Genomic DNA, 15,000 nt, shown 5'->3' on the forward strand with positions numbered 1-15,000 from the left:
GGGGCCATTTTAGTCCAGTGAACTCATTGTCATGTTCAAGAAACCAGTTTGAAATGATTGGAGCTTTGTGACGGTGCATTATCCTGCTGGAAGTAGCCATCAGAGGATGGGGACATGGTGCTCATAAAGGGATGGACATGGGCAGAAACAATGCTCAGGTAGGCCGTGGCATTTAAACCATGCCCAATTGGCACTAAGGGGCCTAAAGTGTGCCAAGAAAACATCCCCCACACCATTACACCACCACCACCAGCCTGCACAGTGGGAACAAGGCATGATGGATCCATGTTCTCATTCTGTTTACGCCAAATTCTGACTCTACCATCTGAATGTCTCAACAGAAATCCAGACTCATCAGACCAGGCAACATTTTTCCAGTCTTCAACTGTCCAATTTTGGTGAGCTGGTGCAAATTGTCGCCTCTTTTTCCTCTTTGTAGTGGAGATGAGTGGTACCCGGTGGGGTCTTCTGCTGTTGTAGCCCATCCGCCTCAAGGTTGTGTGTGTTGTGGCTTCACAAATGCTTTGCTGCAGACCTCGGTTGTAACGAGTGGTTATTTCAGTCAAAGTTGCTCTTCTATCAGCTTGAATCAGTCGGCCCATGACCTCTGACCTCTAGCATCAACAAGGCATTTTCTCCCACAGGACTGCCGCATACTGGATGCTTTTCCCTTTTCACACCATTCTTTGTAAACCCTAGAAATGGTTGTGTGTGAAAATCCCAGTAACTGAGCAGATTGTGAAATACTCAGACCGGCCCGTCTGGCACCAACAACCATGCCACGCTCAAAATCGCTTAAATCTCCTTTCTTTCCCATTCCGACATTCAGTGTGGAGTTCAGGAGATTGTCTTGACCAGGACCACACCCCTAAATGCATTGAAGCAACTGCCCTGTGATTGGTTGATTAGATCATTGCATTAATGAGAAATTGAACAGGTGTTCCTAATAATCCTTTAGGTGAGTGTATAGTGACATAGTAACCACCCAGAAAATCCTACCATCCACACAGAATACCCTAGCAACCGCATAGCAACCCCCTGGCTACCCTAGCAACCGCATAGTAACACCCTAAAATCTGTTTTCTGATAGACTGTATTGACTTCATTAAACCCTGCTGTGTGTTCCAGCGCTCCATCGATGAGAAGTTCCGCTGTCTGGAGGAGAAGGAGGCGGAGGTGCACCGCCTACAGCTGGTGCTGCGCGAGAAGGACCGCGACCTGGAGAGGCTGCGCTGCGTCCTCAACAACACCAACGACACCGTCACGGTGTGTGTCCTCGGTGCGTCGCACACAGACCGTCTGCGGAGCTGGGATTAACTGTGTGTGTGTGTGTGTGTGTGCAGGGTCTGGATGCTCTGGTGCGCAGTAAGGAGCTGGAATTAGAGAGAACACTGGAGATGTGCCGGAAACTGGAGTGGGTGAAGCAGCAGAGTGAAGAGAAGCACACACTCGCTGTACGAGAGAGAGACGGCCTCATCCAGCGGCTGCAGACGGCTCTGCGCACACACAGCAAAGAGACAGAGGTAAACACACACGTTAGGCTAGAGGTCTGCGCAGGACTGTTTTTTAAGTCCCGCTCCCGCTGGGGGTATATTCCGCACCCACCCGTTCCCGCTATATACATACTAGGGCTGTACGATTAATCGGAAAATAACCGAAACCGACATTCAGAACCTCTAACCGACGTATTTTTCCCATGTCGGTTATTTCGGTTTTCACGTGACTCCGACCCCGTCAGTCACATCAAGTGCAGTTTGCAGACACACAGATGCAGGAGCAGTTATCATCATGAAGCTTCGAAGCGTTATGAATCAGTGAGTCGATTCAGCGGTTCGGAGCATTATGAATCAGTGAGTCGATTCAGCGGTTCAGAGCGTTATGAATCAGTGAGTCGATTCAGCGGTTCGGAGCATTATGAATCAGTGAGTCGATTCAGCGGTTCAGAGCGTTATGAATCAGTGAGTCGATTCAGCAGTTTGGATCGCCAAATTTCAGCAGTTTGGCGGTTTGACACGTGATCCGAATCATGAATCGACTCATTGATTCATAACGCTTCGAAGCTTCATGAGGCCGTGTTTTGAAATCGTCATCACCTTTAAGATTAAGTAAAGCGAAGATATGCTGTTCTGAAAGGACATCAGGAACGTGATATTGAATGACCGACCGCTCCCGTTCAAATCACACCAGAGTCACGACCACTACCGTGTTTTAGTCGGAAATTTAATCCTGCAGCGCAAAATATCTGGTCGGGTCCCGTGGGAATGCGGACCTCTACACTAGGCTAGTCTGGGATACAAACACACACCCAGAGCGTTGAGTAAAAGCAGCCAATCAGATTGGAGCTGTGCCTTACCGAGTGTGTGTGTGTTGACAGGAGCTCAGGTCAGTGCTGTTGGGGAAGGCGTCCGCCCCTGATGGGCTGCAGGAGCTCCAGGCCCATCTCTCTGTGAAAGAGTGTCTGTTCCAGGAAGTGATGTCAGAGCGCAGCCAGCAGCTGCAGGAGCACCACAGACAGCTGAGCGAGCTGCTGGACGCCATCAGCTCCAGAGATCAGGACATGAAGGTGCGGATGACCATCAGTGACCTCTGTTCTGGCTCTGTGCTCGTCTCCTCATGTCTCATGTTGTGTCAGGATTACGGGGCGAGGCTGGGGCGGGTGATATCCGAGCGGGCGGCTCAGGTGCAGGAGTTGCGTCAGCAGCTGGCGTCACGTGACCAAGAGAGAGAGAGAGACACTTCAGCGGCCAGAGATCTGCAGAGACTCCAGAGCCTTCTCAAGGAGAAAGACTCCTTCATACAGGTCACACACTAAACACATCCACTACATGAGACGCAATTACCCTTCTCACCACTGTGGTGATGTGTGTGTGTAAATGTGCCGCGGTAATGATGTGTGTGTGTAAATGTGCCGCGGTAATGATGTGTGTGTGTAAATGTGTCGCGGTAATGATGTGTGTGTGTAAATGTGCCGCGGTAATGATGTGTGTGTGTAAATGTGTTGTGGTAATGATGTGTGTGTGTGTAAATGTGTTGTGGTAATGATGTGTGTGTGTAAATGTGTCGCAGTAATGATGTGTGTGTAAATGTGTCGCGGTAATGATGTGTGTGTGTAAATGTGTCGCGGTAATGATGTGTGTGTGTAAATGTGTCGCGGTAATGATGTATGTGTGTAAATGTGTTGTGGTAATGATGTGTGGGTGTAAATGTGTTGTGGTAATGATGTGTGTGTGTGTAAATGTGTTGTGGTAATGATGTGTGTGTGTAAATGTGTCGCAGTAATGATGTGTGTGTAAATGTGTCGCGGTAATGATGTGTGTGTGTAAATGTGCCGCGGTAATGATGTGTGTGTGTAAATGTGCCGCGGTAATGATGTGTGTGTGTAAATGTGTCGCGGTAATGATGTGTGTGTGTAAATGTGCCGCGGTAATGATGTGTGTGTGTAAATGTGTTGTGGTAATGATGTGTGTGTGTGTAAATGTGTTGTGGTAATGATGTGTGTGTGTAAATGTGTCGCAGTAATGATGTGTGTGTAAATGTGTCGCGGTAATGATGTGTGTGTGTAAATGTGTCGCGGTAATGATGTATGTGTGTAAATGTGTCGCGGTAATGATGTGTGTGTGTAAATGTGTTGTGGTAATGATGTGTGTGTGTAAATGTGTCGCGGTAATGATGTGTGTGTGTAAATGTGTCGCGGTAATGATGTGTGTGTGTAAATGTGTCGCGGTAATGATGTGTGTGTGTAAATGTGTCGCGGTAATGATGTATGTGTGTAAATGTGTTGTGGTAATGATGTGTGTGTGTAAATGTGCCGCGGTAATGATGTGTGTGTGTAAATGTGTCGCAGTAATGATGTGTGTAAATGTGCCGCGGTAATGATGTGTGTGTGTAAATGTGTCGCAGTAATGATGGGTGTGTGTAAATGTGCCGCGGTAATGATGTGTGTGTGTAAATGTGCCGCGGTAATGATGTGTGTGTGTAAATGTGTTGTGGTAATGATGTGTGGGTGTAAATGTGTTGTGGTAATGATGTGTGTGTGTAAATGTGTCGCGGTAATGATGTGTGTGTGCAAATGTGTCGCGGTAATGATGTGTGTGTGTAAATGTGTCGCGGTAATGATGTGTGTGTGTAAATGTGCCGCGGTAATGATGTGTGTGTGTAAATGTGTCGCAGTAATGATGTGTGTGTGTAAATGTGCCGCGGTAATGATGTGTGTGTGTAAATGTGTCGCAGTAATGATGTGTGTGTGTAAATGTGCCGCGGTAATGATGTGTGTGTGTAAATGTGCCGCGGTAATGATGTGTGTGTGTAAATGTGTTGTGGTAATGATGTGTGGTTGTAAATGTGTTGTGGTAATGATGTGTGTGTGTAAATGTGTCGCGGTAATGATGTGTGTGTGCAAATGTGTCGCGGTAATGATGTGTGTGTGTGTAAATGTGTTGTGGTAATGATGTGTGTGTGTAAATGTGTCGCGGTAATGATGTGTGTGTGTGTAAATGTGTCGCGGTAATGATGTGTGTGTGTAAATGTGTTGTGGTAATGATGTGTGTGTGTAAATGTGTCGCAGTAATGATGTGTATGTGTAAATGTGCCACTGTAATGATGTGTGTGTGTAAATGTGTCGCTGTAATGATGTGTGTGTGTAAATGTGTTGCGGTAATGATGTGTGTGTGTAAATGTGTTGTGGTAATGATGTGTGGGTGTAAATGTGTTGTGGTAATGATGTGTGTGTGTAAATGTGTCGCAGTAATGATGTGTGTGTAAATGTGTTGCGGTAATGATGTGTGTGTGTAAATGTGTTGCGGTAATGATGTGTGTGTGTAAATGTGTTGTGGTAATGATGTGTGGGTGTAAATGTGTTGTGGTAATGATGTGTGTGTGTAAATGTGTCGCGGTAATGATGTGTGTGTGCAAATGTGTCGCGGTAATGATGTGTGTGTGTAAATGTGTCGCGTAATGATGTGTGTGTGTAAATGTGCCGCGGTAATGATGTGTGTGTGTAAATGTGTCGCAGTAATGATGTGTGTGTGTAAATGTGCCGCGGTAATGATGTGTGTGTGTAAATGTGTCGCAGTAATGATGTGTGTGTGTAAATGTGCCGCGGTAATGATGTGTGTGTGTAAATGTGCCGCGGTAATGATGTGTGTGTGTAAATGTGTTGTGGTAATGATGTGTGGGTGTAAATGTGTTGTGGTAATGATGTGTGTGTGTAAATGTGTCGCGGTAATGATGTGTGTGTGCAAATGTGTCGCGGTAATGATGTGTGTGTGTAAATGTGTTGTGGTAATGATGTGTGTGTGTAAATGTGTCGCGGTAATGATGTGTGTGTGTAAATGTGTCGCGGTAATGATGTGTGTGTGTAAATGTGTTGTGGTAATGATGTGTGTGTGTAAATGTGTCGCAGTAATGATGTGTATGTGTAAATGTGCCACTGTAATGATGTGTGTGTGTAAATGTGTCGCTGTAATGATGTGTGTGTGTAAATGTGTTGTGGTAATGATGTGTGTGTGTAAATGTGTTGTGGTAATGATGTGTGTGTGTAAATGTGTTGTGGTAATGATGTGTATGTGTGTAAATGTGCCACAGTAATGATGTGTGTGTGTAAATGTGCCACTGTAATGATGTGTGTGTGTAAATGTGTCGCTGTAATGATGTGTGTGTGTAAATGTGTTGTGGTAATGATGTGTGTGTGTAAATGTGTTGTGGTAATGATGTGTGTGTGTGTAAATGTGTTGTGTGTGCAGGAGTTACTGCAGGGTCAGAGTGAGGCGTTGAGCTCCACAGCACAGGGTGAGTGTCATCGCTGTACAGCCAACATTTGATCAATTAAAATGATTCTCTTCATTCTGAGTGTGTGTGTGTGTGTGTGTGTTATGATGAACAGCTGTGTGTACGAGCAGCTCAGGTGATCTAGAGATTCAAGCGATCAGAGATGAGCTACAGCTGACCCTCAGAAAACAAAGAGAGACTGAGGTAAAACACGTCTTCACTTCACTCTTCAGATCACTCTTCAGTCCATGTCCTAAACTCTGCCCATGTGTTCGCTGAATAACTGAATATACATGTTTCTAGTTATATGAAACTTTACAATATATATAAAAAAAACCTTTTCCAGTAAATCATGAACAACTGGAAAAGTCACAGGGCCTTCAAATATTATTGTGGACATTAGAGGGGTTTGGAGTCAAAAAGGTTGAGAAACACTTATTGTGTCTCTGTCCTTGTGTGTGTGTGTGTGTGTGTGTGTGTGTGTGTGTGTGTGTGTGTGTGTGTGTGTGTGTGTGTGTGTGTGTGTGTGTGTGTGTGTGTGTGTGTGTGTGTGTAGCGGGAGCTGTCAGAGTTGCGCTCTCTTCTGGCTGCAGGCCGTCATGACACACTGAGCTCTGATCAGCAGGTAAGATCATGAGATGTGGCCTGTACATGTGTGTGTGTGTGTGTGTGTGTGTGTGTGTGTGTGTATGTATACTCATGTCGTGTGTGTGTGTCAGTGTGTCCTGCAGCAGCTGGTGTTGGAGCAGCAGGCGCTGAATGAAGCTCTGAGAGCCGAGACGAGTCTCTATCAGTCGCTCAGACGCGTCCAGGGTCAGGAGGACAGGTCAGAACACAACACACACTCTTCACGTCACTGTGTGTGTGTGTGTGTGTCTGTGACGCTGCTGATCTCCGCCACTCATGATGTCCATTTCTCTGTGTGAATGTGTTAAAGGAGGAGTTCAGGAATGTTCTGTCATTTTCTGACCATCATGGCGTTCTAAACACACATGACTGTGTATTCACAAAAGACCTACAGCGTATTTTTGTTTAGTGGAGCTACATGATATGATTGGCTGCTGAGAGACTTCAGTGTAAACGCCCACTGCTGTGATTGGCTGACATCTTTGTTTATGAAATTATATTCAGATCTATGGCATTATATTCAGATATACCCTCACCTAAAGGATTATTAGGAACACACACTAATACTGTGTTTGACCCCCTTTGGCCTTCAGAACTGCCTTAATTCTACGTGGCATTGACTCAACAAGCTGCTGAAAGCATTCTTTAGAAATGTTGGCCCATATTGATAGGAGAGCATCTGCAGTTGATGGAGATTTGTGGGATGCACATCCAGGGCACGAAGCTCCCGTTCCACCACATCCCAAAGATGCTCTATTGGGTTGAGATCTGGAGACTGTGGGGCCATTTTAGTCCAGTGAACTCATTGTCATGTTCAAGAAACCAGTTTGAAATGATTGGAGCTTTGTGACGGTGCATTATCCTGCTGGAAGTAGCCATCAGAGGATGGGGACATGGTGCTCATAAAGGGATGGACATGGGCAGAAACAATGCTCAGGTAGGCCGTGGCATTTAAACCATGCCCAATTGGCACTAAGGGGCCTAAAGTGTGCCAAGAAAACATCCCCCACACCATTACACCACCACCACCAGCCTGCACAGTGGGAACAAGGCATGATGGATCCATGTTCTCATTCTGTTTACGCCAAATTCTGACTCTACCATCTGAATGTCTCAACAGAAATCCAGACTCATCAGACCAGACCACTATCAAAAATCTTGATATCATACCGTTTGAAATAAAATACATACTGGTATTTTCCCAGTACCGGTATACCGCGCATCCCTACTACACACTCACTAAAGATGAAAAAAGTCATAATCAGGATTTATGTGATTTCATGTGATGTCATCACTGATAAGAACAGAATAACCTGAACTCCGCCTTTAAAGGGTTAGTTCACCCAAAAATGTAAATTGTGTCATTAATGACTGAGCCTCATGTGGTTGGACACCCGTCAGACCTCCGTTCATCTTCAGACACAAATGAAGATATTTTAGTGTAAATCTGATGCTCTGAAAGGCCTCCATTGGCTCAACTTTACACTCTCAAGACCCTTAAAAGACACTAAAGACTAAAGTTACAAAGTCCATCTCACTACAGCGGCTCTACAATAACTTTATGAAGACGAGAATAGTTTCTGTGCGCAAAAAAACCCTAAATAACGACTTATATAGAGATGACAATTTCAAAACACGGCATCATTAAGCTTCGAAGCGTTATGAATCAGTGAGTCGATTCATGAATCGGATCGCGTGTCAAACCGCTGAATCGACTCACTGATTCATAACGCTTCGAAGCTTCATGATGCCTTGTTTTGAAATCGTCATCACTTATTTAGGGTTTTTTTGCGCACAAAAACTATTCTCGTCTTCATAAAGTTATTGTAGAGCCGCTGTAGTGAGATGGACTTTGTAACTTTAGTCTTTAGTGTCTTTTAAGGGTCTTGAGAGTGTAAAGTTGAGCCAATGGAGGCCTTTCAGAGCATCAGATTTACACTAAAATATCTTCATTTGTGTCTGAAGATGCACGGAGGTCTGACGGGTGTCCAACCACATGAGGGTAAGTAATTAATGACAGAATTTTCATTTTTGGGTGAACTAACCCTTTAAAGGCTGAGGCGGTTCTGTTGTGACCTGTGTGTGTCGTTGTCCTCCAGCAGCTCAGAGAAGGAGACAGCGCTTCATGCCCACCTGGACTCTCTGCGGGCGCTGCGCGGGCAGCTGGACCAGACCCTGGCGCGGAGCAGAGAGACGGCGCTGGCACTGGACCGGGCCACAGGGGGCTATGGAGGTGGGACACGGCAGAGTTTGGCCTCCGGGCCTGCAGGGGGCGCTGGCGCTGATCTGAGTGAAGCGCTAGTCCAGCATGAAGGATCATAACCAGCCAGAACTGTGTGTTTTTGTACAGTGTACATGTGTTTAATCCATTATCCCCAGTAGTCTGCCTGTGAATGGTGTGTGTGTGTGTGTGTGTGTGTGTGGTGTTGATGTTCTGTCAGCCTCATTCATGATTTTGAGTTCACACACTCGAGTGTTACACGAGAATTACACGACTACAGAAATTTCTACTGTGCTTTCTGCCAGATGCATGGCTTTGTAACTTCAAGCTCTTTTTCTGACACAAACTGTACGGGACGATACTTTAGTGCCAAATGAGTCTGATTTTACTGCATCACTCCGCTTGCTTTGTTCTTGTAAATGCAAACATGAAATCTATTTAATGTACCTCAAACTGAAAAGAAATAAATCTAACCCGATTTCTTGGCCGAAACCCTTTTGTATTTTTTTTATGACCCATTTGGATCAGTGAGAATGTCCTCAGATTGTTGAGATAGACTCATCTCAGGTGAGTGTGTGAACTGGAGCATTCTCAGAGAACACGTCACTGGGTTTCATTTCCTCTAGTCATGTGTTGTTTTATTATCATTGAGCTGTTTGATAAGCATAATTAATCCACGCGCATGCAGAGCGTTCATCTCATGTCTGCATGGCTGTGACTTTGTGTGGTTTGGTGACAATATGCAGATTTAAAATCATCAGCTAAACGAGAAGATGAAGCATTTCATGAAACCCCAACGAAAGCACATTTCCATCTGTTGGTCACATCACACACACTGTATATCGCAGAGTTTCACGGCTGGTCCTCCTACATCACAAGTGAATTAACTAATCAATAATAAATCACCAATAATAACATATTCAAATCCCATCCTTATGAACTTCCTGTTGTGATGGTGACCCTCATCTCTAGTTGAGGCATTGTGACCTTTGACATCTTAAACCAGCTCAACAGAAGGGACTTTTATAGCACCATCTCTGGGTCTTCGCACGATTGTCAATATATACACACACCAAGCAGGCATAACATTATGACAGGTGAAGTGAAGAACACTGATGATCTCTTCGTCACAGCACCTGTTAGTGGGTGGGATATATTAGGCAGCAAGTGAACATTTTGTCATGGGCGGCCGAGGCTCATTGATGCCCATGTGGTTGTTCAAACAGACGAGCTACTGGAGCTCAAACTGCTCCAGAAGTTAATGCTGGTTCTGATAGAAAGGTGTCAGAATACACAGAGCATCTCAGTTTGTGGAGTATGGGGCGGAGGCAGTGATGCTTTGGGCAATGTTCTGCTGGGAAACCTTGGGTCCTCCATCATGTGGATGTGACTTTGATAATATGCCCTGCAACAAAGCACAAATGCTTCAGGAATGGTTTGAGGAGCACAACAACAAGTTTGAGGCGTTGACTCGGCCTCTAAATTCCCCAGATCTCAATCCAATCGAGCATCTGTGGGATGAGCTGAACAAACAAGTCCCATCCATGGACGCCCCGCCTCACAACTTACAGGACTTAAAGGATCTGCTGCTTACATCTTGGAGCCAGATACCACAGCACACCTTCAGGGGTCTAGAGGAGGCCATGCCTCGATGGGTCAGGGCTGTTTTGGACCAACATAATATTAGGAATAGGTCATAATGTTATGCCTGATCAGGGTATTAGTGAAGTTCCTAAATGTAGTTTAGGGAGGAGCAAGCCCATCTACGCTTCCAATCAACAACCAGAGTATTCCGCTTACCTCTCTTCAGTCATATCCTATATTTAGTCACTGTGGGATATACAGAGCTCAAGCTGAAACTGCTTCATCGAGCCCCTCATCAGTGGACATACGTTTAACCTAATATCTTAAGATTATATGGGAAAACAAACAATTAATATCAATATAAAAATCTCTCTTTATCTGACAACATGAAACGCTATATTTATCTGTCCTACATGACATATTCATACATTTAATCACATTATTGTCTTCATACACATCTGAAGATTTCATAGACTCTAATAATCCTTCAGCATGAGAGGAATAAACACAGTTTGATCTCTAGTGTGACTGGTTAGCTGCAGTTAGTGATCACAGTCAGTGTAGTTTGTTCTTTTTTTCTTTCTTTCTGTTTGCTAGTGTAGTTTCAGGTCTTTTGTGTAAACTCATGTTATATAACTAGAAGGGCAGAGACGAAAGTAACTTTAAAGGGATTGTTCAGAGAAATAATCATTCTGTCATCATTTACTCTCCCTCACATCTTTCAAACCTGAATGACTTTCTTTCTTCTGTTACACACAAAAGAAGACTTTAGAGGAATGCAAACACTGAACCTGCTGACTGTCATTGTATGGTCAAAACAAACATCTTCTTTTGTCAGAAGTCATTGCGCTTTGGAAAGACAGGCTGTGTAAATGATGACAAATGTTGTGCTTTTGTGTGAATTTTCCCTTTAATGTTCCCCATGTGAGAGACAGATGAGGAATGGCAGTGGAGATGAAGGGAGGAAGAAAAGGCAGCTGTACAGACGGATTAGCTGGATGTAGAGAGACAGAATGAGATGATGACTTAAATGAGACAGAGGTGTGTGAAGAGGAATCTTAGCGTCTCTCATGTTTCCTTTTAGAATCCAGCAGTGATGAAGATGAAGAAGATCCTGACAGCAGCAGCAGTGAAGAGTTCACCGACAGCATAGAGGACGACGACATCAAACTCACAGCTCAGAGTCTGACGAGCTCGCAGGTAAAAACTCATTCAGAGCAACGTCAGCATCAGTCAGTCATCAGCATCAGTCAGCATCAGTCATCAGTCAGCATCAGTCATCAGTCAGCATCAGTCATCAGTCAGCATCAGTCATCAGTCAGCATCAGTCATCAGTCAGCATCAGTCAGCATCAGTCATCAGTCAGCATCAGTCATCAGTCAGCATCAGTCAGCATCAGTCAGCATCAGTCATCAGTCAGCATCAGTCAGCATCAGTCAGCATCAGTCAGTCATCAGCATCAGTCAGCATCAGTCATAGGTCAGCATCAGTCATCAGTCAGCATCAGTCAGCATCAGTCAGCATCAGTCATCAGTCAGCATCAGTCAGTCATCAGCATCAGTCAGCATCAGTCATAGGTCAGCATCAGTCATCAGTCAGCATCAGTCAGCATCAGTCAGCATCAGTCAGTCATCAGCATCAGTCAGCATCACTCATCAGTCAGCATCAGTCATAGGTCAGCATCAGTCATCAGTCAGCATCAGTCAGTCATCAGCATCAGTCAGCATCAGTCATCAGTCAGCATCAGTCATCAGTCAGCATCAGTCAGTCATCAGCATCAGTCAGCATCAGTCATCAGTCAGCATCAGTCATAGGTCAGCATCAGTCATCAGTCAGCATCAGTCAGCATCAGTCAGTCATCAGCATCAGTCAGCATCAGTCATCAGTCAGCATCAGTCATAGGTCAGCATCAGTCATCAGTCAGCATCAGTCATCAGTCAGCATCAGTCAGTCATCAGCATCAGTCAGCATCAGTCATCAGTCAGCATCAGTCATAGGTCAGCATCAGTCATCAGTCAGCATCAGTCATCAGTCAGCATCAGTCAGCATCAGTCATCAGTCAGCATCAGTCATCAGTCAGCATCAGTCATCAGTCAGCATCAGTCAGCATCAGTCATCAGTCAGCATCAGTCATCAGTCAGCATCAGTCAGCATCAGTCATCAGTCAGCATCAGTCAGCATCAGTCATCAGTCAGCATCAGTCAGCATCAGTCAGCATCAGTCATCAGTCAGCATCAGTCAGCATCAGTCAGCATCAGTCAGCATCAGTCATCAGTCAGCATCAGCATCAGTTGACAGTCAGCATCAGTCAGCATCAGTCATCAGTTGACAGTCAGCATCAGCATCAGTTGACAGTCAGCATCAGTCAGCATCAGTCAGCATCAGTCATCAGTCAGCATCAGTCAGCATCAGTCATCAGTCAGCATCAGTCAGCATCAGTCAGCATCAGTCATCAGTCAGCATCAGTCATCAGTCAGCATCAGCATCAGTTGACAGTCAGCATCAGTCATCAGTTGACAGTCAGCATCAGCATCAGTTGACAGTCAGCATCAGCATCAGTTGACAGTCAGCATCAGTCAGCATCAGCATCAGTTGACAGTCAGCATCAGCATCAGTTGACAGTCAGCATCAGTCAGCATCAGTCATCAGTCAGCATCAGTCAGCATCAGTCATCAGTTGACAGTCAGCATCAGCATCAGTTGACAGTCAGCATCAGCATCAGTTGACAGTCAGCATCAGTCAGCATCAGCATCAGTTGACAGTCAGCATCAGCATCAGTTGACAGTCAGCATCAGTCAGCATCAGTCATCAGTCAGCATCAGTCATCAGTCAGCATCAGTCATAGGTCAGCATCAGTCAGCATCAGTCAGCATCAGTCAGCATCAGTCATCAGTCAGCATCAGTCAGCATCAGTCAGCATCAGTCATCAGTCAGCATCAGTCATCAGTCAGCATCAGTCAGCATCAGTCATCAGTCAGCATCAGTCAGCATCAGTAGGCATCAGTCATAGGTCAGCAGTCAGCATCGGTCATAAGTCAGCATCAGTCAGCATCAGTCATCAGTCAGCATCAGTCAGCATCAGTCAGCATCAGTCATCAGTCAGCATCAGTCATCAGTCAGCATCAGTCAGCATCAGTCATAGGTCAGCATCAGTCAGCATCAGTCAGCATCAGTCATCAGTCAGCATCAGTTGTCAGTCAGCATCAGTCAGCATCAGTCATCAGTCAGCATCAGTTGTCAGTCAGCATCAGTCATCAGTCAGCATCAGTCATCAGTCAGCATCAGTTGTCAGTCAGCATCAGTCAGCATCAGTCATTAGTCAGCATCAGTTGTCAGTCAGCATCAGTTTTCAGTCAGCATCAGTCAGCATCAGTCATCAGTCAGCATCAGTTGTCAGTCAGCATCAGTCAGCATCAGTCATCAGTCAGCATCAGTTGTCAGTCAGCATCAGTCATCAGTCAGCATCAGTCATCAGTCAGCATCAGTCATCAGTCAGCATCAGTTGTCAGTCAGCATCAGTCATCAGTCAGCATCAGTCATCAGTCAGCATCAGTCAGCATCAGTTGTCAGTCAGCATCAGTCAGCATCAGTCAGCATCAGTTGTCAGTCAGCATCAGTCAGCATCAGTCATCAGTCAGCATCAGTCAGCATCAGTCAGCATCAGTCATCAGTCAGCATCAGTCAGCATCAGTCATCAGTCAGCATCAGTCATCAATCAGCATCAGTCATCAGTCAGCATCAGTCATCAGTCAGCATCAGTCATCAGTCAGCATCAGTCATCAGTCAGCATCAGTTGTCAGTCAGCATCAGTCAGCATCAGTCATCAGTCAGCATCAGTTGTCAGTCAGCATCAGTCATCAGTCAGCATCAGTCAGCATCAGTCATCAGTCAGCATCAGTTGTCAGTCAGCATCAGTCATCAGTCAGCATCAGTCATCAGTCAGCATCAGTCAGCATCAGTTGTCAGTCAGCATCAGTCAGCATCAGTCAGCATCAGTTGTCAGTCAGCATCAGTCAGCATCAGTCATCAGTCAGCATCAGTCAGCATCAGTCATCAGTCAGCATCAGTCAGCATCAGTCATCAGTCAGCATCAGTCATCAATCAGCATCAGTCATCAGTCAGCATCAGTCATCAGTCAGCATCAGTCATCAGTCAGCATCAGTCAGCATCAGTCAGCATCAGTTGTCAGTCAGCATCAGTCAGCATCAGTCATCAGTCAGCATCAGTCATCAATCAGCATCAGTCATCAGTCAGCATCAGTCATCAGTCAGCATCAGTCATCAGTCAGCATCAGTCATCAGTCAGCATCAGTCAGCATCAGTCAGCATCAGTTGTCAGTCAGCATCAGTCAGCATCAGTCATCAAGCATCAGTCAGCATCAGTCATCAGTCAGCATCAGTCAGCATCAGTCAGCATCAGTCAGCATCAGTCAGCATCAGTCATAGGTCAGCAGTCAGCATCAGTCATAAGTCAGCATCAGTCAGCATCAGTCAGCATCAGTCATCAGTCAGCATCAGTCAGCATCAGTCATCAGTTGTCAGTCAGCATCGGTCAGCATCAGTCAGCATCAGTTGTCAGTCAGCATCAGTCAGCATCAGTCAGCATCAGTTGTCAGTCAGCATCAGTCAGCATCAGTCAGCATCAGTCAGCATCAGTCATCAATCAGCATCAGTCATCAGTCAGCATGACAGCATCAGTTGTCAGTCAGCATCAGTCATCAGTCAGCATCAGTCAGTCAGCATCAGTCAGCATCAGTCAGCATCAGTCAGTCAGCATCAGTCAGCATCAGTTGTCAGTCAGCA

At 45.4% G+C, this 15,000-nt stretch overlaps 1 protein-coding gene across 1 annotated transcript in view; it reads left to right on the top strand.

Moving 5' to 3' along the window:
* LOC307128613 (myomegalin-like) overlaps positions 1 to 15,000 on the top strand; it is a gene marked incomplete at its 5' end in the record, with an annotated part of 97,389 nt that overhangs the window by 26,832 nt on the left and 55,557 nt on the right. Inside the window, 10 exons of the mRNA XM_079820527.1 lie at positions 1,129 to 1,266; positions 1,344 to 1,523; positions 2,375 to 2,563; positions 2,633 to 2,800; positions 5,742 to 5,787; positions 5,882 to 5,970; positions 6,323 to 6,391; positions 6,486 to 6,592; positions 8,493 to 8,626; positions 11,283 to 11,398. Coding sequence (XP_079676653.1) covers positions 1,129 to 1,266; positions 1,344 to 1,523; positions 2,375 to 2,563; positions 2,633 to 2,800; positions 5,742 to 5,787; positions 5,882 to 5,970; positions 6,323 to 6,391; positions 6,486 to 6,592; positions 8,493 to 8,626; positions 11,283 to 11,398 — 1,236 coding nt within the window. The remainder of the gene's footprint in view (positions 1 to 1,128; positions 1,267 to 1,343; positions 1,524 to 2,374; positions 2,564 to 2,632; positions 2,801 to 5,741; positions 5,788 to 5,881; positions 5,971 to 6,322; positions 6,392 to 6,485; positions 6,593 to 8,492; positions 8,627 to 11,282; positions 11,399 to 15,000) is intronic.

This window comes from Gobio gobio (assembly GCF_949357685.1).
Source record: "Gobio gobio genome assembly, chromosome: 6".
NCBI lineage: Eukaryota > Metazoa > Chordata > Actinopteri > Cypriniformes > Gobionidae > Gobio > Gobio gobio.